We start from the raw sequence: 25,764 nt of genomic DNA on the forward strand, positions 1-25,764 counted from the left end.
TTAACTGACAACCAACAGGAAACAAACAATATTTTCTTTTATGCCTAGGCTGTTCGTGCAGTACACAAGTCTTCTCTCCATGTCATACCTAGTGTTTGCATACTAGTGTACTGGTGTCTTGCTGTCCATGCTGATCAAAGAGCTGGCACACCTGGACTATCAAAGGCAAATGACTGCAGATTGTCCATCCTCCACATAGGTACAGCATATGTGCCCTGTACTTCAGGACAATGTAAGTGCCTTAAAGGGATAGTTCTGATTTATTTTCTTTACATTTAGTGGTATGAAATACTAATATATAATAAGCCACCATTTGTTTATTCACTGTATCCCGTGGTTGAGGGTTCTTAGCGAACCAGGACGCTTCAGGCAGGCAGCAAATGGGGTCTCAAAACAACAAAGTGTTAATCCACAGCACAACATGCAGATAATAGTTGTAACCATCCACGACAGAAAACTGTGGGCCTCACGCATCTGGGCCTCACAAAGACATGCTGTCTTAGAACAAGCTCCAGTGCTTGGTAACTGTCACTGGGGCTTATTCCAAGACATGTCAGTCTAAGAAGAATCAAGCATATGAAATGCGGGAGAACTGTTGTTTTATGTTGTGGATGGTTAACTATTGTTTGTATGTTGTGGATTAATACTTTATTTCTTGTTGCCTAACTGATGCTTCCTGGTTCGCTCAGAACCCTGCCAGAACCCCGACCACAGGACTTGGTGAACAAGCTAATGGCTATTTGCCTATTTCATACCATTTAATGTAAATAAATCCTAACTATCCCTTTTAAGAAGTCATGCAGATTTTTGGTGACATCTGACTAAGTACAGACGTTTTCTTTTTAGTTTGTCATTGTGCCCAAGGCTACAGTGTTATTTCGAACAACACAGAGAGAGATGTGGTTACTTATTACAGTAGATAATCACTGTACCTAAATAACCTCAGTTTCAAGACTGCCATCCTCTAAGATCCACCCTAACCCAAATCCTTCACAATAATCATCCCCTCCCCCCAACCTAACCCAATCTCAACTAAATCTTTCCCCTGTTGTTGCTATGAGACCATTGATGGCCATTGATAATGCAGTTTTGTGGGAATCCATCCAAAGTAGACGTTGCATTGGGACCTGGTTGTAATGGGGTTATATAATGTGATTGGAGGGACCCTTGGTGTTTCCCTGGGGTACATGTCCATTAGTTGATTGTGTCTGTGATGGTAAACAGGATGGCTCTATGCTGCCCAGCCCGACCCTGCACCACCCGCCACCAGCCTAAATCTCCCCCTATCCTTTAAGCAGTAGGCTGACCATCTGTTCCAGGCGTTCTCAACATGCATGCACACACGCGTACCGCACACACGCGTACCGCACACACGCGTACCGCACACACGCGTAACACACACACACACACACACACACAGTTAGGAGTGCAGTCGGTATTTACACACTTGTGTGTGTTTGTAAAGGGGAGAGGGACTGGTATTATAGTAGGCTGCAGTAGTAGCAGCTGCAGCACATGGTTAAATATGAGAGTTGTTGGAGCAACACATGGCACTGTCGGCAACAACAGGGGGGGGGGTTGAATGTGGGCACTGGGCAGACAGGAAATGACCAAGCAAGGTGCAGCACTGCACTGTATCAGTTCCCAGCTGGAGTCCTTTGCGCTCCACTTTGTGCAGCACCTATATGCGTCCCTGTTCCATTTCCTGTTTTCATTTCCCCCTCCCTTGTGCTGCTGTCCCACATGCAGTTTAATGGTAAGGCAATATAAACAAGAGACCTAGCAACAGTAACAAGAGGCCGGTGGATTTGACAGAGACACCCCTGTGTGTTTCTGTAGTTGATGCAGGGTGAAAGGAATATCATGGAGGTGCTCTATGACACACTCTTGTTGTGGCTGGTTTTGATATTTCATCATCGAATGTTGATAAAAAAAAGAACAAAAGACTTTATGAATGGCAACATCTAATTGGATTGTTAGCATGTCTCGTGTTCAGTTTGGTGAGGCTGCGTTGGATTGCCTTGCATTGTGCAGCATAGACACTCCTCTGAAGCTCAGACAGAAAAGGTCTTAAAGGCCCTACTGTACCACCAAACACTGAACGTGCCAAGTACATTTGTGTGTACTTGGCACCTGAGCACGATGGCTGTCCTCCAGCAGGTAGATATGTATATTAGTGCATGTGTGTGTGTGTTTATTAGTGCATGTGTGTGCGTGCCAACATGCTGAGCTCCAATTACTTCCTGTTACTTTTAGTTCTTCCGTTCACCCATTTATCTTGTAAAGTTAATATAGCCAACTGTGTAGATCCTCCTAACTCGTATACCCTTTGCAGTTAATAATATATTGTTACTTATTTAGAATAGCTTATTTACATTGTGTGTATTTGCGGCCATCAGTTTCTCTGCCATCCTGAGTTTTGGGACAGTTCTGTAGCACATATAGTTTGTCAGCAGCTCAGTCATAATATCTCTCTCTCTCTCTCTCTCTCTCTCTCTCGCTCTCGCTCTCGCTCTCTCTCTCTCTCTCTCTCTCTCTCTCTCTCTCTCTCTCTCTCTCTCTCTCGCTCTCGCTCTCGCTCTCGCTCTCGCTCTCGCTCTCGCTCTCTCTCTCTCTCTCTCTCTCTCTCGCTCTCGCTCTCGCTCTCGCTCTCGCTCTCGCTCTCTCTCTCTCTCTCTCTCTCTCTCTCTCTCTAACTCCATGATAGCCCTCTGCTGTGTATTAAACAGGGAACCTGTGAAGGGTATGATTGTGTATTCAGAGGATGGCAGCTGCTAGTCTTGGCTTTAAGTGTGTGCAAATGCACATGAATTAATGCTGTGTGTTGATGATGGTAATCCTGTAGATACAGATGTCTTATCCTTGCTCATCATGGGTATAATACTGGCCTCCAACAAAATAATTTGGTGCTTTGGTAGATTACATAACACAACATATTGGCAGTTTGATCTGCTATAATCTGACAAATGTCCTAATCTGACAAGCTTTCTGCATGCCGTGTTGAATGGTGTTAGATAAAAAAAATCATTACAGATGTCTGACTCCACTAACTCCACTGACTAAAAGTGTGATCATTTATTCCTTTCACTGCTTGGGAATTTGGGGTTATCTAGGGGTGCCCCCTCCTACTTGATTAATTGATTGGTTTGGTTTTAGTCGACCACGACTTTGTTATATGATTAATAGATACATTTGTTGATTGATTAGTTTCTTTTTATCTTTTATTTCTGAGCATGTAAGCACTAGATTTTAAAGCGGTCTTTCTGTGCGATTACATAGTACTGTAAGTAAGCACTGGCTTTTAAAGAGGTCTGCATGATTGCATGTGGGGAAACCTTTACAGATGTGTGGATGAAAGCAGTGAACTAGCTAATCGGTCATTCAATAGTCCCACAGCTAGGCCTAAAAAAAAATTGCTTGGTTCCGGTTGCCGACCGACCCTGCCGATTTAGGTGCGACCCAATTTATTTTTATGAGTTTAAAAAAATAATAATAATAATAATACTAATTTATATATATATATATTTTTTTTTTCAATAAAGTTTCATAAAAATCTTAGTCAAACCTTTAGTATTATGGATATTAAACATGCTGGCAGAGTACATGTATCCATGTTGTCGTGAACATTTTAATTAAATAAAGAAATTCCCTATCCATAGTTGCCGTGGGAAAAAATTAAATAAAACAAATTCCCTACCTACCCATGGCCTTAACTGACAACCAACAGGAACCAATTTTTTTTTGAATGCCCTATTAGTCGACTAAGAGTGTCTTTAGTCAAGGAGGACGGCCCTTGGATGTTTGTGAGGAGGACATGTCTCTGATCTTTCTCCGTCTCTCTCTCCGTTCCAGCGGCGATGTCTTGCAGCGGTGAAGGAGGTGCCAGTGCTGGCTGCTGCTGATGGGAACCCCTGCTCCACCATGAGTTCTCGTGACGGCGGTGGAGGCGGAGGCGGCGGCGGTGGCATCGGTGGCGTGGGCACCCTGGGAAGGCGGCAGCGCTTCGAGGACTCCGAGTTCACCGTGCGCATCTACCCCGGTCCCCTGGCGGAGGGCACCATCTACTGCCCCGTCAGCGCCCGCAAGACCACCACGGCCGCCGAGGCCATCGAGCGCGTCATCGAGCGCCTCCGACTGGACCAGACCAAGTGCTACGTGCTGGCCGAGGTGAAGGAGTTTGGCGGGGAGGAGTGGATCCTCAACCCCACGGACTGCCCCGTGCAGAGGATGATGCTGTGGCCCCGGGTGGCGCTGGAGCAGCGGCCTCTGTCCGGCGGGGAGGATTACCGGTTCCTCCTGAGGCAGAAGAACCTGGACGGCTCCATCCACTACGGCGGCAGCCTGCAGCTGTGGCTGAGGGTCACGGAGGAGCGCCGGTGCATGGTGGAGCGGGGGCTCCTGCCGCAGCCCGAGCCCCAGGGTCACCACGCGGACCTGTGCAGGCTGCCGGAGCTCACCGAGCGCTCGCTGCTGGACAACTTGCGCTCGCGCTTCCGCCAGGAGAAGATCTACACGTACGTGGGGAGCATCCTGATTGTCATTAACCCCTTCAAGTTCCTGCCCATCTACAACCCCAAGCACGTGAAGATGTACGACAACCACGCGCTGGGAGAACTGGAGCCGCATATCTACGCCGTGGCGGACGTGGCTTACCACGCCATGCTGCAGAGACAGAGGAACCAGTGCATCGTTATCTCCGGGGAGAGCGGCTCTGGGAAAACTCAGAGCACCAACTTCCTGATCCATCACCTGACCGCCCTCAGCCAGAAGGGATTCGCCAGTGGGGTTGAACAGATCATCCTAGGGGCGGGGCCAGTACTCGAGGTAAGCAAATAAGGACAGTATAATGACTTGAGTGAAGAATGATAATGAAAATAATATACTTTTTTAGAGTAATTATTAAACACACTCGCCCTTTGCTACCCTAGTAGTTGATACCCTGTGTCACACTGATGTCGGACTGCTTCTTTTCTTCTGTGATGGTGCCCCCAAAGAGGTACTCTGACGTCACCCATTTGGCAATAATACAATACAATATACAATACAAGCAACGGCTTGTGTTTCATTATCTGTGTTAGTCCTGCAAAGTATGTTGCCTGGTTTTTAACAGATACAAAGGGCTTCATGGTGTTCCCCTCTGTACCCATTTGCTCAGTTTCACTCTTCTCTGATGGTCATGCCATAAAACAGTCTAATTTGCCTATATGAATGAGTAGACTACTGCTACCACATTTAACTGGAGTTGTTATGATAGCGTGAGCTGCCGTGTGCGGCAGGCTTGTAACATTAGTTACGCAACAGCGCTTGGCCACAGCTGTGTCTGGACCAGCCATGGAGTTCAGCCCGCTCCATACAGCGCTTTATTACCGCCTCAATCCAGCTGTGCATGGATTATATAGCACCCAGAGGAGCTTCTCTTCACAGCAGCCTATCAATGGTTACAGTTGTATATTCTTCTGCAGCATTTCCACTTCATTGTTTTTCTCTAAGGTTGTTGAGAGGCCCACCCAACAGTTTGGGTGGAACATGGTTACATGGTGTCCCCTGTCTCCGGACATTCCAGTCATATCAAAGACAGTCGGTTCCGAGACGTGTCACTAGCGCAGCTCTGTACGTGGCTTTTAGAAGTTCAGAGCTGAACATGGCTCCCTTTTTTTTTTATCTGTTTGTTCTCACCTGAATTCCTGAACATTGCATAACATCCTTCAACTCACATTCCAGTACTGCCAGTCAAGACGTCAAAAGGTTTGCTGACAACATTATCATATTTTATGAGGCCCATATTGTTCACCGTCCGTCACCCAACCAGGCTGTTTACAATAGCTGTAGTTTCATTGAGTGGGGGAGTTGCTCAGAGCAATACATACATTCCTTCTGGCATTCTTTCTTCAGGAGGAATTCAGACTGGCACTACACTCTTAACAGTGCGGGGAGAAAAAGTTACCGACATCTGATCAGCAATGTCTTCATCCCTTACCAGATGACGGCTATTAAATCATTAAACTACTAGAACAGTAAGAAGATACATCCAGTCTCTTCTTTAGAGCTACTGTAGTCTTAGCGGTGAGGACTGACCAATAAAGGGAGTATACATACACCGTGTGACTCATTTTATGGATGTTCAGTCATCACATTTTGAATGACTCCTTGCTCACATCATCAGTCTTCCTTCATCCCATTCTCTCTCCGCATCAAGGTAGACTTTAGAACCTCAGTGCCGAGAACCGAGTTCAAAAGTCATAAACGTGACATCTCTGCGACAGGTAGCCCCCACGCTGTTTTACTGCCGTCGGTTTAGCAGGCTTTACCTCCCAGGAATGCCATTCAGGGGCATGTCTCCACTGTTAATGTGTAAGCGCAGTGGGTTAATCTCTTACACACAAGCACGATTGAGTGGTTTTTGAGTGCAGAGGAGCAGCCTTTAATTGTTTGCATAGTGAGATTGCGTATCTGCCCTGTTGGTGATTGATGCCAAGACTGGAGCTCAGGCGCTTCTGTTGAGAAACAGAGGGAGTGAGAGGGAAGGAGAGAACAGCAGTCAGTAAGTATTCCCTCTTGTGCCGTTACTTTGTCTCCATTTCTTTGTAGCTTTCTTTCTTGATTGAAGTAAAGTCACCACACAGAATGCATCCTTCATCCACACATCACCCTGGTGCCAGAAGAATTCTGCCTATAAATTTTCGGCATACAGCAATTTGATGAATGCAAGTTTCTAAATGGTTCTACACAGTCCGTCAGTCCAGAATGCTCCAATGTGATGATGGACATATTCATCTTAAGAAGAAATCATCTTAACATCAAGGTACTATCAGTTCATTGGCCAGTTTACTCAGTTCTAGTCTCTCATTGGCCAGTTTTTCTCAGTTCTAGTCACTCATTGGCCATGTTCACAAAAAGTCTTACCTCCAAAAACATGTCAGCCAAAAAAAAGTCTACTTTATGTGATGTTAGGAGCAGCGATTGGTTGGGAGTTGGATAGACATAGAATTATGTGTATTGTTATGGACTTATCACAAGCTGATGTGACCGATCATATTTGAATACCTCTGCGTTGTGTTAGGCTTCGATGCCCAGAGGAAGTTTCGAACCTGGGTCGGCCGCACCACAGGCATTAAAAGATAGGGATTTTCACTGTGCGTCACGATGTTTGCAGGGCTATATATTCTATATTATAGCTATGGAGACAATACTATGGCTCATTTGACAGTCACTATCTCTCGTCCAACATGTCAAAAAGAGTAAATTTTTTCATGTATACGTTCGCATGTTATCCCATGGTGAATATTGTAAAGTTTCAGAGTGATCCTGGCTAATTCCTGGAAGCTGCGTTATGGAGCGCTATGTGAATTTTGCTAAAGGCGTTTGCGTTGCTCGCCTGGACACGTTACTATTTTTTTTATCCACTTTTTCCCCTCCTATTTTTCTGTAGTTTTCTCCCATCCCAATTTAGTCGTTATGCCAATTGCGCGCATGTGCCCCCCACTGGTCGGTCTAGGGAGCCCTGAAGTCTATCAGATGCTTCCTCCGATACATGGGAGACAGCCAGCAGCCTCTTATCACCTGACAGCGAGGACTCTCACTGGGGAAGTGTAACGCATGGGAGGATCACACTACCTTACCCAGTTCCTTCCCTCGCTGTGCAGGAGCCCTGACCGACCTGTAGGAGTCGCTGTTTACAACGACCAGAATACCACCCACCGGTTTCCCACCCGCTGACACTGCCAATTGTGTCAGTATGACGACCGCCCAAGCCGCAGGGACCGCGGATTCGATACCAGTGTCTCTGCGGTGGTAGACACGCGCTTAGTCCGCTGCGCCACCCGGCCGCGACACGTTACCATTTCCAAATCAAAGGTATATAATAGGTATTATGTTTCATCATGAATGCATCAAGGGGGGGGGGCGGGGGGGGGGGGGCGTTCGGGGGGGGCGGGCGGGGCGTTTTTTGATGCTCTGATTGTCAGCAACGGCATACGTTTTGGAGTGTTATTATGATCGTTGGATCAAAGTAGGATTGATGTCATATAGTCCTTACCTTTACTAGGAGGTATCCCAAAAAGAATATTCCAATTGTCTGATCACGATTTCCAGTATTGATGTCCATCGGGTCCCTGACATGAAGTGGCACAAGATATGCCTCAAGTGTGCTGAACGCGTTTCAAAGTGCTCGGATGAAGCGATTTACTTGGCTTGGTCTAAATTCTCCGCCCGGACCATATACAATGTAACACACAGTGTAAATTAAGGTTTCAAAGGGTAGGCAATACTAGCAGGATTCGGCCGGTATTTGCACTCTCGGGGTCTCAGAATGAGTTCCAATGGTAACACAGAGGTCGGTGAGTCGAATAAAAGAAAAAACGATGAAAACGATAGAAAACCCAACTATACTCAGGTTTTGGCGCTCAACTGTTGGCGAGATAACCCGAATAATGTCGTGGTTGGCCGTGAATGAGTTAAGGGGGAGTGAGTTTAACTCGCAGTACCGCTTACTGCCACAGTCACTTCACAACACAGTCCATTGTGACTGTGGATATTACTCACGGACCTCCGTTACACTCACCCCCTAAACTCACGCCATCCAGGGCATCCGGGTCACGGTACCACTGAGTGACAGATCGCATTTTAATATTTTTAATACCTCTGCGTTGTTTTAGGCTTCGATGCCCCGAGGAAGTTTCGAACCCGGGTCGGCCGCACCACGGGCGACATCACAGACTTTGATTTGATTTGATATTTATTTATCTCGAACATTTCAACCATAAAACAAACACACAAATTTGTAATAACAAAAAAGAACTAAAAATGTATAAAAAAAAATATATATATACAAATAAAATACAATAATCAGCATAGCTCAAGACAATGGTTTTGTTCGAGAAGGGACAGAATGAAGCAAAGCTTATCCGGTCCTGACCCTTCCTTACAATATATCATATTAATATGTAATAAGTTATCTATCGATATAAAAAAAGAATATACTGTACCTATCCACTACAGCAAAAAATAAATGAATAAATTATTACAAAAATACTAGTTCACGTTATTTTTCTTTTTTTTTATCCACTTTTTCTCCTTATTTTTCCATTTTTCTCCCATCCCAATTTTGTGTTTCCAATTCTCCCCTCCCCTGTCTTGAACGTTGCTCGCATTTGCCCCCCACTGTAGTTCACGTTATTTTTCAAGCTCCTCTAACTTATATATACCAAGAATTCCTGTTTATATCTGCATTTTAAACATTTCAATAATATTACTTGTTTTTATTGCTACATCAAGGCCAATATGTAGCAATACCAAGAGGTGAATTCACTTCTTGGTAACGTGTCTATGTATTTTAAGGGGAAGTGAGTTTAACAGTCACTTCACAACACAGTCCATCGTGACTGGATATTACCGTACTCACGGACCTCTGTTACACTGACGGTAAAAAAAAACATTCTTGATACAGAGGCTGAAGCATTCATTTCATAACCAATGACCTGATGACCATGTTTCTTTTCTTTTCAATTGTACACAAATGCACACACATGAACATATTGGAAAGATCCATTAGATCCCAAGATGTTTGCTTGCCTTTTAGTCTCCTCTGTCAATAATAGCCAGACTGCAGTGTGAGCTATAGTGCTGCTGGAAAGTATCTTTCTATAGTAGGGGAAAGTGACCGTAAGGGATATTGTCTGGAAATAATTACAAATTTGATCATGTTGGAGAGGTTCAGAGAATGGGGAACACTTTTCTGGCACCTTGACTGTGACTGACAAGCTCCACAGCATAGAGAGATCTGGCAATTATTCACGATGGTAAGCAGATTGGTTTGAAAATGGAGAGCCATTGAAACTGATTACAATGTAAATGTCCTTTGCCTCTTGCATTGTGTCCAGTGAGATTTTATCCCAGGATTTAGCCATTGCTGTGAACCTTTGTGAACTATCATGGCAAATTACCTTGCAGAGTCAATATCCTCTGACCTTAGTGTCAAGTCCATTGAATTTAAACTTGACCACACCACTCTGACATAGGTCATTTGTTTCAAGAATCTTGAGTCTGCCAGTGTGTAGAAAGAACAGTAGTATAGTGGAAAAACCTTCCAGCTTAGATTAGTCTAAAATTAAATCAACAAGAAAATACTGATGTTGAGTTGCTTATTACGAGCAGGCTGTGTGGGTTGGAATTCAACCCTAATGCCCGTCACTATTCTTTTTAAGTGCTTGGGTTATATGAAATAATTCTCCACCACTGCATCCAGCTCCCTCAAAGCAACACTGTTTGCTTTTGAGGGAGTAACATGCACCTTAAGGCCTACCCAGGCTATGTTTTACATTAACAGGTGCTTAGAGAGGTATCTTGGCCAAAATCCAAGAGAGTTAAGATCAAACCATATAAGTATACGTTTATAAGAAGCCTACTCTGTGGAATTCAGATTTGTATATAACATCATGCCTAGGTCACATTTGTTTTTAGTGGCCACAAAAGTCTGAAAATCTTGAGCATGGCATACCATAAAACTATGCTATAAATGTGATACTCTTTCCGTGAGTGTAACTGGTAGCTAGGGCAGTTTATCACTCTGAAAAATAAAACCGAGATTAAAGACCAGGACATTGTTGACCTGTCCCCTTTAGGTGAAAGATACTGTAACAAAGCATTAGCAGACAGACATTTTCTAAGGGCCGTGTGTCGGCTGTGATGCGAACACACCCGTGGGCCCCAGGCATGTAGATAGACGGTATCTTAATTCTTGGAAGATATCACTTACAAAAAGGCTTTAGTCTGTTTGGAGCCCTGCCAAGAGTAGCAGTTAGCTGTTAACTCCCCACAAGCCCGTCACTCAAGTGTTCATATTAATCAAACTTATAGATTGATGAAAATGAAGACCTTCTGTTGACTGAAGATGCATGCCAGCAGGAGCATGCTGTGGTGACTACTTGGCCACTGTGAGGTAATGTTTCTTTGGTTGTGCAGAGCTATGTTCCTAGACCTGAAGTATATAAGGGAGCACTTTTGGGTTAAAGTGGAGGAGGTAGATTCCATCTTGTCTTAGCTATCCTCACCTTCCCCTTTTTATCTTCCTGGCTCCTAATGACCAATATTACACTTACTGCCTGTCTAGCACTAGCGCCATCCATCATTCCTGACATTATTTACATGCTTCTGCCAGATATGGTAGAGCCTGATGTTACCCAACCAAATTCCTCTACCCTTGAATTATCTATTACATACAGTAGGTAGCCTACAGGAACTCTCTTTCTTGATTTTCTTTTTTCTTTTTTTTGTTGCCACAGAAATGTTGTGGGTAGTTTTGTATTATTATCCCAGTCCCAGTTTAGCCAATTCACTGTACAACTATAAATAAATAAAAAATATATATGAAAAGAAAGCTGCAGAAAGCACCTTTAACTGTTCTTGAACATAATGGTTGTGTGTGTGTTGTTCTTAACATATAGGTTGTGTGTGTGTGTGTTGTTCTTGAACATATAGGTTGTGTGTGTGTCTTTAAAGGGGAACTATCTTACTATTTGTTTCACTATTTGGCCAATTTTACACAATTCCTGTGAGTAATCCCACGGGACAATGCATTGGTAACTTGCTTCAAATGACAATATATACCCTGTGAATATTATTGCACGGATCGGAATACGCGTGGGAGCGTGCGCTATGATATTTTGCAACAGGTTGACGGTGATACAAGCGAGAGAGAGAGAGAGAGAGAGAGAGAGCGAGAGAGAGCGAGAGCGAGAGAGAGCGAGAGAGAGCGAGAGAGAGCGAGAGAGAGCGAGAGAGAGCGAGAGAGAGAGAGCGAGAGAGAGCGAGAGAGAGAGCGAGAGAGAGAGCGAGAGAGAGAGCGAGAGAGCGAGAGAGAGAGCGAGAGAGAGAGAGAGAGAGAGAGAGAGAGAGAGAGCGAGAGAGAGAGAGAGAGAGAGAGAGAGAGCGAGAGAGAGAGAGAGAGAGAGAGAGAGAGAGAGAGAGAGAGAGAGAGAGAGAGAGAGAGACGTTTTATATAGTTCTCTGGTTGATTCACGATGTGTGTGAACAGCTGAAGGTCTCTGCTAAATAACCGCTTCTAAATTATTTCCACTCGCTGCTCATATAAACGTATCACAGTTGATTGTGGGCGGGCGGTGGCAGATCAGTGCCTATTCACGTCAGCGAGTGAGTCAAATCAGAATGGCTTGGTTCAGTGGGGGAGGATTTTGTCTCATCTGAACTGGAGGAATGCGCCAAAAATAGAATTTGAGACCTAGACAGTGTTGGTACAACCCCACATTGCTAGAAAACAATGCAAACCCCTGGAAAAGTCCATTTATAAGATAGTTCCCCTTTAACATATAGGTTGTGTGTGTTGTTCTTGAACATATAGGTTGTGTGTGTTGTTCTTCAACATATAGGTTGTGTGTGTTCTTGAACATATAGGTTGTGTGTGTTGTTCTTCAACATATAGGTTGTTTACATTTACATTTAGTCATTTAGCTGACGCTTTTATCCAAAGCGACTTACAAGTTCTGTACGACAGGTCATCAGGAAGGGTACAACTCTATCAGCTGAGTAACAATATTCATCAGTGTTCTTCAACATATAGGTTGTGTGTGTTGTTATTCAACATATAGGTTGTGTGTGTGTTGTTCTTGAACATATAGGTTGTGTGTGTTATTCAACATATAGGTTGTGTGTGTTGTTCTTGAACATATAGGTTGTGTGTGTTGTTATTCAACATATAGGTTGTGTGTGTTGTTCTTGAACATATAGGTTGTGTGTGTTGTTATTCAACATATAGGTTGTGTGTGTGTTGTTCTTGAACATATAGGTTGTGTGTGTTATTCAACATATAGGTTGTGTGTGTTCTTGAACATATAGGTTGTGTGTGTTCTTCAACATATAGGTTGTGTGTGTTCTTCAACATATAGGTTGTGTGTGTTGTTCTTCAACATATAGGTTGTGTGTGTTCTTGAACATATAGGTTGTGTGTGTTGTTCTTCAACATATAGGTTGTTTACATTTACATTTAGTCATTTAGCTGACGCTTTTATCCAAAGCGACTTACAAGTTCTGTACGACAGGTCATCAGGAAGGGTACAACTCTATCAGCTGAGTAACAATATTCATCAGTGTTCTTCAACATATAGGTTGTGTGTGTTGTTATTCAACATATAGGTTGTGTGTGTGTTGTTCTTGAACATATAGGTTGTGTGTGTTATTCAACATATAGGTTGTGTGTGTTGTTCTTGAACATATAGGTTGTGTGTGTTGTTATTCAACATATAGGTTGTGTGTGTTGTTCTTGAACATATAGGTTGTGTGTGTTGTTATTCAACATATAGGTTGTGTGTGTGTTGTTCTTGAACATATAGGTTGTGTGTGTTATTCAACATATAGGTTGTGTGTGTTCTTGAACATATAGGTTGTGTGTGTTCTTCAACATATAGGTTGTGTGTGTTCTTCAACATATAGGTTGTGTGTGTTGTTATTCAACATATAGGTTGTGTGTGTGTGTGCTGCACGCAGGGTTAATGATAGCCTGGTGCAGGAAACGGTGGCTCCTCTCTTTGAGAAAAACACTATAACTGTCATGTTTTACCAGGCACAACATAATAGTTTGCCACATCCTCTGTTTGTAGTCATACATGGCATGTCCACGCAGAGAGCAAACAGCTTGACAGATTAATAAGTACAAGAAATGTTTCTCTGCCTGGTGCTCGGCAGAGGAAGGCAGGAGGGGAGATTTTCTTTAGATAGGGACTGATTTTTTTTTTTTTTAGTTTTAGACGGTTGACAAGACCCTCTTTTAGCGTTTAACTACCACTCAGGCTTCCAGTCCAGATGTCACCCCTGTTTTCAGGTGTTCACCTCACATTCAAGACTGATGGGAGGCTTGTGTCCTTGTGGGCTGTGAAGGTGCATGTCTGCAAGATGTGGAATGATGATTAGCCTACTTTTGTGGAACGGAACGTGAACCTACATTTAGCACATAGTAATGAAATAATAAGGAATCAACCAAAACAAGTTGGTATGGTAGCAATACCTACATAAACGTATACTCATTGAGGACATTTCTTTTCAGCGTATTTTGATAGTTGAAATTGATGAAAACAACACAGACTGGTGGGACTACCTGTTGAGAAATGGCATCTTAGTATACAGATGCTTCACCATCCAAACAGAGTGCTTGAATTATAGCACACGGGTGAAAGATACTGAATAGAAGGAAGAGGGTGCATTCCAAGCACTGCCAGTGGGATGGAAATGGTATGACTGACTGTCTCCTGACTGAGTGGGCGTGACTTTTAGTTGCTATCGTTAACACTGTGAGATCACCGGACAAGTCTCGCTGGTTCTACAGGTCAGAAACATGCCAATTCACAGTGTCACAATGTTCAGAACGCTTTCAACTTGTAAGAGATCTCAATTTCGACTGTACAGAAAAAAACATACGTCTTGTATATCCCACGTGACACAAAACAAGAACATGGTTAGTTTACTGCGGGTGTTAGTGTGGGGTGTGGGGCGGGCAAGCTAGCACTGTTCTCTCTACTGTTGCATCATGACCTACTGTTGACGAGCAGGAAGCTGTCACAGGGAGTTAGTGCATCATGACTGTTGACGAGCAGGAAGCTGTCACAGGGAGTTAGTGCATCATGACTGTTGACGAGCAGGAAGCTGTCACAGGGAGTTAGTGCATCATGACTGTTGACGAGCAGGAAGCTGTCACAGGGAGTTAGTGCATCATGACTGTTGACGAGCAGGAAGCTGTCACAGGGAGTTAGTGCATCATGACTGTTGACGAGCAGGAAGCTGTCACAGGGAGTTAGTGCATCATGACTGTTGACGAGCAGGAAGCTGTCACAGGGAGTTAGTGCATCATGACTGTTGACGAGCAGGAAGCTGTCACAGGGAGTTAGTGCATCATGACTGTTGACGAGCAGGAAGCTGTCACAGGGAGTTAGTGCATCATGACTGTTGACGAGCAGGAAGCTGTCACAGGGAGTTAGTGCATCATGACTGTTGACGAGCAGGAAGCTGTCACAGGGAGTTAGTGCATCATGACTGTTGACGAGCAGGAAGCTGTCACAGGGAGTTAGTGCATCATGACTGTTGACGAGCAGGAAGCTGTCACAGGGAGTTAGTGCATCATGACTGTTGACGAGCAGGAAGCTGTCACAGGGAGTTAGTGCATCATGACTGTTGACGAGCAGGAAGCTGTCACAGGGAGTTAGTGCAGTGGTGGCTGCTGCGTTGGGAGTGTCAGCAGTAACGCTTCAGGGCCCTTCCCCCGCTGTTGCTGCTACATTAGAGAATACACACAAATCACATACATGTGCGCACGCACACACACACACACACACACACGTAAACACATCGGAAAGGTCAGACGTCCATTAGATCTCAAGATGTTTTATTGTCTGCTTGCCTTTTACTGTCTCCGGTGTCAATAGCCAGACTATAGTGTGAACTAGCGCTGCTGGACAGTAGCGTGGCTGACTAGGCCATTAACCAATAGGTCAGACATCACAGGCTTTCATTACTGCTGCTAGTCTTGTAGTCTGGAGAAGAAAGCAAGTAATTTAGCACGTCATTACTCCATGGCAGATCCTTCGTGTGATAACACGAAAGCTGGCTGTGTGGCATCTAGCGACCAACATCTTAAAATGTATAATTTAGATGTTTCGTTGTTGGGCCAAACTATATGATTGCCAACATTTCACAAATGTAACCCAACAGTAAGTCTAGTTTTAGGATCGGGTGCGGACGTTTCTCCCTGCAACTTAATTGGGGAATTAGCTAGAAATTAAAGACATTTTAGTCGATTAATGGATTTGTTTATTTAAGATAATTATGTAAAATTGTGTTTCCTAGATGCAGTCATGCAGAAGGACCTCTTTAAATCTAGTGCTGACCATGAGAGGTGCTTAGGACTGAGACGTCTCGGTCGACTAAGACCAAACCGACCAATTCATAAGAGCCCTAGAATGAGCTATTTGTATGTGTGGGAGGAGCTCGTGTTGGATCTCCTGCTGCAGTCTAGCCCACTGTTCCCAGCCAGCAGGTACAGTCATTCAGGCAACCCAGGTCAGCAGTTTCACCTCGCAGCATCTCCCAAATCTCTACCAAGACACACACACACACACACACACACACAGCACTACATTTAATTCCCCAGAGGAGCCGTAACACTAGAAAGGCCACGGTGATCATTTTGACAGTTTTTCAATTTAGCGTAAATATGTGTATATTTTAGTCTAACGTAATTTTTACTTAAGCATTACATCACACGCAGGAGTGGTTTGTGACCAATAAACCATGCCTAGGGGTGGTCGTTAGACCCCCCTAGGCATGGTTTATTGGTCACAAATCACGACTGCACGTGGTGTAAAGCTTTTATACAACTGCCAGATTCATCCAACCTTATTTCTATACAATAAACACACATTAATCGAAGATTTATTGAAAAAACCATCCGCCAGAAAAAGTAGTTCCCACAACTACAAAAAAGACAAGTTGCCTCCATGTGGAAGCAGCTTGAAGTGCATCCAACCAAACTAACACATCCAACTGTGTATTATTGGAATGATTGAGAGAAGTTGCCTCGTGTGGAAGCAGCTTGAAGTGCATCCAACCAACTAACACATCCAACTGTGTATTATTGGAATGATTGATTGACAATTTTATTACCAGATGCAGAATGGGTACAATACAGTACGGCTCAATACACACAATTGTTAAGGGAATGCAGACCTACTTTCCATAGAACTTCATTCTTAGATGCTTCTATATAAAGTAGGTAAAACAAATTAAAAGGTTTTCTTTGCCCTATAGGAAAAAAAACGTTTTCTTCGCCCTATTTTTTTATTTATTTCTTTTAGCCTAAACTTAACCAGTTGGAAACCAGGGGTACAGTAATAAAATTAGCAATCAACCAATCAATCAATTCAATAGACCATGCTCACTTAAAACAGCGCTGCTTCTCTCTCTGACTCCCCCGCTGTTGCAGACAGGAGTGTGTGTGTGTGTGTGTTTGTGGGTACGCCAGCGTCGGACAGTGTGAGAGTGAACGCTGCAGTCAGTGGGAAGGAAGTAGAAATTTAAATCAATCAATTAATCTATCAATCAATCCGCGATTTTTCTTTTGTTCTAGATTGACTCAAGACCCATCAATTACATCATCCAACATTGTTTAAAGGACTAACACATTCCCCTTGACAGAATCGCTTCATATTTAGTCGTTATGGGCTTATGGCGCTATCAACATTATGGCGCTATCAACATTCTCCCGGAGTGAGCCGGCGGAGTGATTATGTGATTCGGTTGTGGGCGGGTCCTGAGCCCAGGACCGTGGATTGTTGCCAATAAAGATGTGTAAATGGCCAATCAGAATCGAGAAATTTGCATGCCGTTGTATAAATTACATTTACAACACAAAGGAGTCCTTAGTATTTCTGTCTAGAAAGGACATAGGTTCTAGTGGTTTGTATCCACTGACAAACATTTCTGGTAGCCTTTTTATTTAAATATATTTTTTAAGATAATATAAAGAAAAGTTAAAACCCAGCCTTGTTAAAGTCGAGGGAGGAAGGAAGCTTTCTAGCCTAAAACATGAAACAGCTACATATTAGCTAACTGAACCATCTCAATGGGTGGTTATATTATAGCCTGTATCCCAACAATACCTTTTGATTAGACGGGAGATAAGCGGTCACCCTGAAGGTATTTTCCTTTTATGGAGAGCAGGTTGTTATTCTGAATGTACTATCAAATTTATTCGAATTTTACAATTGATGTTTCTTATTACCTATCCTAACATAACAAATCCATACATTTTTCGATTTGTATTTATTATGGAAATCATATGCCAGTAATATGTGTGCAGTCAGAATGACTGTTGTGGCCTTTCTGGTAGTTATGGAATTCTGGTCATTCTAGCATTAATACAGAGTAGGATTAGTGTGTATTAACAGGGCGGGGTCAACTGAGATTTACCGTGCTCTGAAATGGCTTGTTTTTCCTTCTTTCTGGCAACGAAAGACACGACTGGAGAGATTGGGATCGAGCCCCCGGAACCCTGGAGCGTCCCTTCTATTGAGCATGAACTGAAACCCTGGCGTGTGTTTGTGTGTAGAGATCCTGGGTGGAGGCTCGGGGTGAAGAGTTCAGTTCTGGTGCGGTGAGATTTGCTAGCTTGTATTCTTTGATTTGAGTGATGGGCACGGCACGGCGTGACCCTCGAGTCGCATAGTATGTTACACGCCTCTCATAGTTTGAGGTTAAGATGAGTTGTTGGAAAATTCTGGGACTGCGGACAACATGCGGCCACTTATTACTCGAGCAATGTCATTGTTGAAGTGAGATAGGTTACATGTGAAACAGTCAGTGTATTCACCGCAGTATGAAGGTTACAGTCAGTATCACCGCGGTATGAAAGCTGCACAATAGGCTGCCGTGACATTTGTTTGTTCCTCCAAGTCATTTCAGGACATTCCAGGCGACTGTGGCCTATGTGTCTCTGTCACACTAGTGGGCTGATCTGAGACTCTTGAGATCCTGTTCAGAGCTGTAGTCTATCCCAGTCACATCTCTATTTTACCACAGGAACATACTGGGCTGTCTGTGGTTTGAGGCCTACCGCTTCAAATCCTCTTTAGTTTAGGTTTAGGCTGTGAAGTGTTTTTATTTCACTTAGAAACTATGTGTGAGATTGTGATGTTTCTAGAATCATGCTTAGGATTGATCTATTCTTTTTTTTAAATCTCACATTCAGCCAATGTTGCGAGGAAAAATATGCTGTGAAATAGTCTTTAATCATGTAATCTTACCGCTGGCTCTTACACATAATAAAATGTATAAAATGTTTTGGGCTTTGAAGCTTCAGTAGTAATTCTTCATCATCATCAACATCAACATCATCATCATCATCATCATCATCATCATCATCATCATCATCATCATCATCATCATCATCATCATCATCATCATCATCATCATCATCATCATCATCATCATCATCATCGTCTTATGTCCCTATTTTCCCACTACAGGGAGGTTGGACGGGCGATGACTCCACGCCACTGGAGTCATAATTTTTGGTTTGTAGCTAGTTTTATACCTCGGATGCCCTTCCTTACAGGTAACCCCATTGTCAGTGAGGACCTAGCCTTTGCGTATTCCTACACACACATGGCAGTGCGGTTTTCTTTCAGGGTTTTCTCCCTTTGCGTATTCCTACACACGCATGGCAGTGCGGTTTTCTTTCAGGGTTTTCTCCCTTAGCGTATCCCTACGCACACACAAGGCAGTGCGGCACCCTGTATCCCTAGGTAGGGAGGCTAGAGAGGGTACTAACACAGCCCAAGGTGGACCCTCAGACTAGTGGAGGGAAGGAGTTGTCTTACTTCTCCTAGTTCGGCTTCCGCAGTAATTATCGGCAAATAATCGAAACATCATTCTTCCTGTACAAAGTGTCAATGCAGCAGGTAAATGAGACCTGATTTTCTAAATTAATGTTGGATTCTTATTTCTATAAGCCATTTTTTTATGTTGATGTAGGCACATTTTTGGAATAAAATAAATAAACGACAACAAAGCATTTGAATCTTGATTTTCGGCATTGATTACCATGGCAGCGATTGAAGCTTCAAAGTATTCAGGTTAGCCCACAGGTCATGTATTTCCCTCCACTACTCATTATCATTATAATCATAATTTACTGTAATACTCACAAATCCTCCTCAGAGAAGGGATGGTTTACAGGAAGTGATGTAATTCTTCTCCAACTAAAAACAAAAAAAGATCAATATCATCCCATTCTAAATGGCCTCCACTGAATAGATATCTGTAAAGAGCAGAAACCGCACTCTGCTGGCTCCAGGTCAGTGTGTTCTAAATGGCCTCCACTGAATAGATATCTGTAGAGAGCAGAAACCGCACTCTGCTGGCTCCAGGTCAGTGTGTTCTAAATGGCCTCCACTGAATAGATATCTGTAAAGAGCAGAAACCGCACTCTGCTGGCTCCAGGTCAGTGTGTTCTAAATGGCCTCCACTGAATAGATATCTGTAAAGGACAGAAACCTCACTCTGCTGGCTCCAGGTCAGTATGTTGCTTGGAAGCACTACAGTCACTGAAGTATGTCTGTCATAATGGCCATGACACAGCTGTTATGATGACAACAATACACATGATGACATAAACTATTTCTGTTCATTTGGATGTTTTTTGAGTCGGAAATATTGTACATATAAATTGTGTATATTGTGTCCTGGCTGATATGGACTCTAACATTGCACAAGGAGCACACACCATGGCCAAGTTATCCTCATGTTACAGAGGCTGGGCTTTACAAGTAATAATAATAATAGATTATTAATAATAATAATAATAATAATAATAATAATAATAATAATAATAATAATTAAATAATAATTAAATAATAATAATAATAATAATAATAATAATAATAATAATAATAATAATAATAATAATAATAATAATAATAATAATAATTATAAGAGCCTTTGGCACATGACCCTGTCTACAGTTAAAGCACCCCATCTAATATATTGAACACTGATTCCAACTGGCAGGGGCATTGCATCTTGGGATTTAAAGGTCTTGAGTGTAGGCTGAGATGTGTTCACCTGACTTGGAACACAACAACAATAGGTCTTTATTAAAAAGATTAAATAAATTCTGCTCCAGCTCTTTCTCAGCTTTGCTTGATGTTCTTTGTTGCTTAAATTCTACTTTGATTCATAAAGCATTTGAACTATTTGGGTTCATGATACCAAAATGTCATCCAGTCACTTGCTTCAGACAATGTCATCTTACTTTCAACGACTACAGTGTCTATTCGGTACACTATTCCCTCTCCTTGCAGGAATGCTACAGCTTTGCTCAGCCATTCCCACGAGAGCAGATTACGCTGGTCAGCTCCTGCTGTTTCTTTTCAAGCCTTGCTAACCTTATCTCTCTGTCCATGGTGCCAAGCAGTTTTTTTCTCTGAGACACTGTATACATGCAGGCTGGTACCACTGCCGGAGAAAAGGGAGGCTAGTCGGGCTACGCAACAGCACAGTACACGCCGTTCCTGCCTGGTCAACCTGTATCAACCGAGGAAGCATCCCTTGGACAAGAGTGTTGTCTCTGCTGGCATAGCTTGAGGTCAGAGCTTCCAGAGACATGTAGCTGAGTGATGCTGGTCAGAGTGAGCTGTTTGATAAAAGAACACCTAGAGCACATAGGTGCTTTTGCAGTCTTACACATGGGAAACCAATATTTGGCGAATTTGACAATTAAATCAACAAATCGATTAGTTGCGCTCGCCACCAACGCAGGATATGCTGGGTTCGAGCCCAGCTCTCGGCGTTGCTACCAGCTTGGCTGGTCGTTCATACTAATACAATGGACCTATCTCAAACCCTGCCCTCTTTTCTTGATCCTCCAATCACAACTGTCGCTTGCCTCGGACAAACAAAGCTTGTCCGAGGCAAGAGACCGTTGTGATTGGAGGATCAAGAAAAGAGGGCAGGGTTTGAGATAGGTCTATTGGCAGTATTAGGGGGTGGGAAGCTGGTGGGTGGGGATCAGACGTTGTGGACAGCGACTCCTACAGGTCGGTTGGTGTGCCTGCGCAGTAGAATCAGGAAGCGACGAGGGCACAGACCCTCGCCGCTGAGAGATCGCACTGTGCAGGTGAAAAGATGCGACGGCTACCTCCTCGAGTACCGGAGGGGACACGTGATGAAAGGCTTCGTCCACATTCCAGCCGGCTTGTGGGAGGCATGGCCTAACAGCGTTCGAGACGGGGGAGGGTAGAATTGGACAATACGAAATTGGGGACGGGAGAGAAATAGAAAAATGGGGAGAAAAAGTAGATAAAAAAAAATCGTTTAGTTGACAATGTCCTTGACTATTGGTTAACTAAAGGCTAGTCTACATGGCAAGCATTTTGGCAGTGTTTTACTCATCTGTCTCTCAGAACTGAAACACATTAATCAGTGCTGCTGTTTGCACCACTCCCATCACATGCGCGCCCCTCAGACCTGCTCTGTTGTTCTACAGTTACAGAACAAGTCTATATTTTCCTGCATACTGTTATGCGCAAATGCTCCTAATTCCAAATACATAGGCTTCCATTACATTTATATATCTACAGTATATTTTGACATTTACTTCCATTCAGCAAGCTACTATAGAATACATCTATTCAGTAGCAAACACATTTCATTCATCATTATTGGTCCCAACAAGAGCACAAAATAGGTGGACTGAACAAAATAGCCCAATTTATCATCGTGTGTGTGTTTCATAAAAGGCATTGTACACGAAAAGTAGGCTAGGTTTGTTTTTGCGTACAGTCAATAGGCTATAGTAGCCCTACAGTTGCCAGTACCTTGTTTTCGAGTAAAATTTCAGGCTTTAAGAATGCATGGCTCAAATAAAGCCAGTATGGACACAAACGTTGAGGTGCTGGTGTGTCACTGGGCACAGGACGTGACCTGGGGTAAGAATGTCTTTAGTGGAGGACAGCCCTCATGTCCACACCCCACAGCAGCTAAAGGGAGAAAACAACCAGATATGCTGCGATTGAATTAGCAGGTGCTTGTACATATGGTTTAACATTAAGTATGCATGCACACTGTAGTGGTGCTCATGGGGACTAAACTTATTCAGAAAATAAATTGGAAGGTTCCACTGCGGCTACTTGAATTGGAGTACAAAGTGTCAAACTAAAGTGTATATATATTAGGGCTGGGCGATATGGCCTAAATATGATATCACGATATTTTCTGACCTTTCGGCGATACACATCACGATGTTTTTCTTTTTTCCCCAAACAATTCATTATGAGCCTTACCAAGATAGTATTTGAGTTTGCAAGCTAACATTAAAGACAAAATAAAATACCCATGCATTTAGCATTTTTATATTATATATTAGATTTAGATTATTAGATTATATATTGCATATATTTAGCAATGAGATATTATATGATTTAGATATGAAATATGATGAATTGAAAATGGGGGAACCTGATGTAAATGTCAAGTTAGACCGCGCTCTTGATGTAAACAAGACGAAAGTCTTTCTCTGGTCTGCATCCCCTTAACAATTGTATATATTGAGCTGTACTGTACCCATTCTGCAATATGTTAATAAAGTTTTAAATCAATCAATCAATAGCATTTTAGCATTTTTATGAAACTACTGTATATTTGTATGTCTCTAAATGTTTTGATGAATTGAAAATGGAGGACCCTTATGTAAAAAAGCCTAAAGTCTTTTTCTGGTCTTCATCCTCCAGTCCACTGTTGTTGTATTGAGCTGTACTGTATTGTACCCATTCTGCAATATGTTAATAAAGTTTTCATTCATTCAATCATTCAGCCGGCAACAGAATAATTTTGATTGACAGTCGAGTCTGCCAATTACGTCACACCGCTTGCAAGCGCTATTCGTTTTTTACTTTCCTGAATGTCCTCCATTGATTTTGACGAGAGCTCCAAAACAACAACAACGTTAGCCCCCCGCGGCCGACGATAAGATTACCAGCACACCGCAGCATGACTAAACGAGGCATAATGATTTTACTGCAACGAATGTTATAATAAAAGCCTTTCCATACATCTGTCTGATTGAAAACTTTATTAACACTATGATCGCCGCGGACAAGTTTTCACGTCATTCGGAGCCATGCTCATTCTGCCGAAGACGCCGTAACTCGTCTTTGATGTCAATATTTCAAAAATCTGTCATCGAAATCATATTTCCTTTCGGGAGCCCTGAGATGTACTGGTGAGCTCCACTCAACTGTCTAACGGTTCGAGAGCGCCATCTGGTGGCCGATCGGCAGAAACAGGAAGTGCCCATCCATATGTGCTCCGGGCACTCGCGATCGGTAGCCGGACTCCATCTCAACACACTGGATGATCAATCGCTCGCTCTAACTCAATAAACAACGTTATTTGGACGTATATAGTATTCTACAACCTGGAAATGGTTCATCAGGATCAACATCCCATAATCGAAAACGGTCTACTCCACGCTGATCGTCCAACGGCGCGAGGAACATACGGTAAGATTCAGCGTTATTTTCTAACTTATTCCATATAAACTGCTATGATGAACATATGACCCACTCTGGATGAATCATCTAACGCTGCCCACGGAATTATAAACGATCCCCCGCCCATCTGGTCATCATCAGATCATACGTAGATCATTCTAGAAGTACGTCCAGTTGAAATTTTTCATCTCGCACAGATTCCTACCAAACTGTATTTGATCATCAATATAATGCATTTAGGGCTATAAATCACGTTCTGAAGAAAGCTGCAGAAAACGATAAAAACATACTTATACTTTAGACCATATTTTAGTATGAATATGTGAATGAAAAAGTTTAACGTTGCTACACCCTGAACAATACATATAGGACATTGAATGGGCCATAATAATGGCAATGTAGCAATAGAATTTAAAAAGTTATAGCCCTGCAAAGAAGGGGAACTTCTCCATAGACAAATAGAGCTGGCGAGGGATGGTAAATTATGAATTTAACCCATGGCGATTAAAGTGTTAACAGACCGCAGAATGGCCACAACTCAGCACGGGCTGAGATATGAACGAGTAATGCTTGCTATCTATGTCGATGTTATTGAACGTGTAACTATATAACGTTAATGCCACTAAACGAATGTTTGAACGTGTGGACCAGATTAACGCGACACAATCCTCTTGGGCAAAACATCACGATATCCACGATACGTTAAAAAAGTGTATCGTTAATGAACTGTACCCGATATTTATATAATATCGTCATATCGCCCAGCCCTAATATATATCAGTTTTCACGTGCAATTCCATTTTTAGTTTGTGAGCTTTTGGTTATTGTTGCTCAAAGCTTATTGGCAGAATCTCTACCTGGCAGAGCTGCAGTGCTGCTTTCACATCACAGAGCCAGCTGGTCTATAGAGACTGTGTCAGATGCTGTAGTCACTGATGGGCCGACAATGTGCCTGTGTTTGTGTCCATCACAGACTCTTTATTTAGGCTGGGGAATGCCAGAGCTTTGCAGATGCCTCGTCAGCAACGTAAGCACACAGACACACGTGTGTCCACGTACACACGCACACACACCACACACCACACACACCACACACCACACACCACACACACACACACACAGAGAGGGCAGTCAGCACCTGCTGTCAGAATGCACCAGCTGCCCTACTGGCCTTACTACATCTGCACCTCCAGTATTGAGCCACAAATAAAAAAAAATTACATGATCAATTCAGTCTGCAGTCTACTTGCTCTATTTCTTTTGAGAAAGAGGGAAACTGTGTGTACCGTAGCCATGTCCCTGGTGTCTTTGTTTCACGTTTTCCAGTATTTATGGTTCATAATGGAATGACTTCAGTGGTTTCTGTTGAATAGTGCTCTGTCTCTCCACAGAGCAATTGGAAAGCTAGCTACTCGAAGTCTGTTTCATGTCTCATGACGAGTGCACTCACTCACTCACTCACTCACTCACTCACTCACTCACTCACTCACTCACTCACTCACTCACTCACTCACTCACTCACTCACTCACTCACTCACTCACTCACTCACTCACTCACTCACTCACTCACTCACTCACTCACACACCATGACTGCTGGTCCTCCCCACTGTGGCCTTGACGATGTCCGTCTGCTGCAGCTGACTAGATGTTGCTATTCCCCCCCTCATCCCTCCTCAGCAAGTCTCTCCCACGCTGCACGTGTGAGGGGGTTGTTTT

The 25,764-nt window shown here is 43.1% G+C and overlaps 1 protein-coding gene across 1 annotated transcript in view; it reads left to right on the forward strand.

The window, feature by feature from the left end:
* The window catches only part of myo9aa (myosin IXAa), a 204,572-nt gene that overhangs the window by 35,544 nt on the left and 143,264 nt on the right, over nucleotides 1-25,764 (forward strand). The window contains 1 exon segment of the mRNA XM_084337743.1: nucleotides 3,853-4,824. Coding sequence (XP_084193869.1) covers nucleotides 3,922-4,824 — 903 coding nt within the window. The 5' untranslated portion in view covers nucleotides 3,853-3,921.

The sequence above is a fragment of the Notolepis coatsorum genome (assembly GCF_963971535.1).
Source record: "Notolepis coatsorum genome assembly, chromosome: 20".
NCBI classification, from domain to species: Eukaryota; Metazoa; Chordata; class Actinopteri; order Aulopiformes; family Paralepididae; genus Notolepis; species Notolepis coatsorum.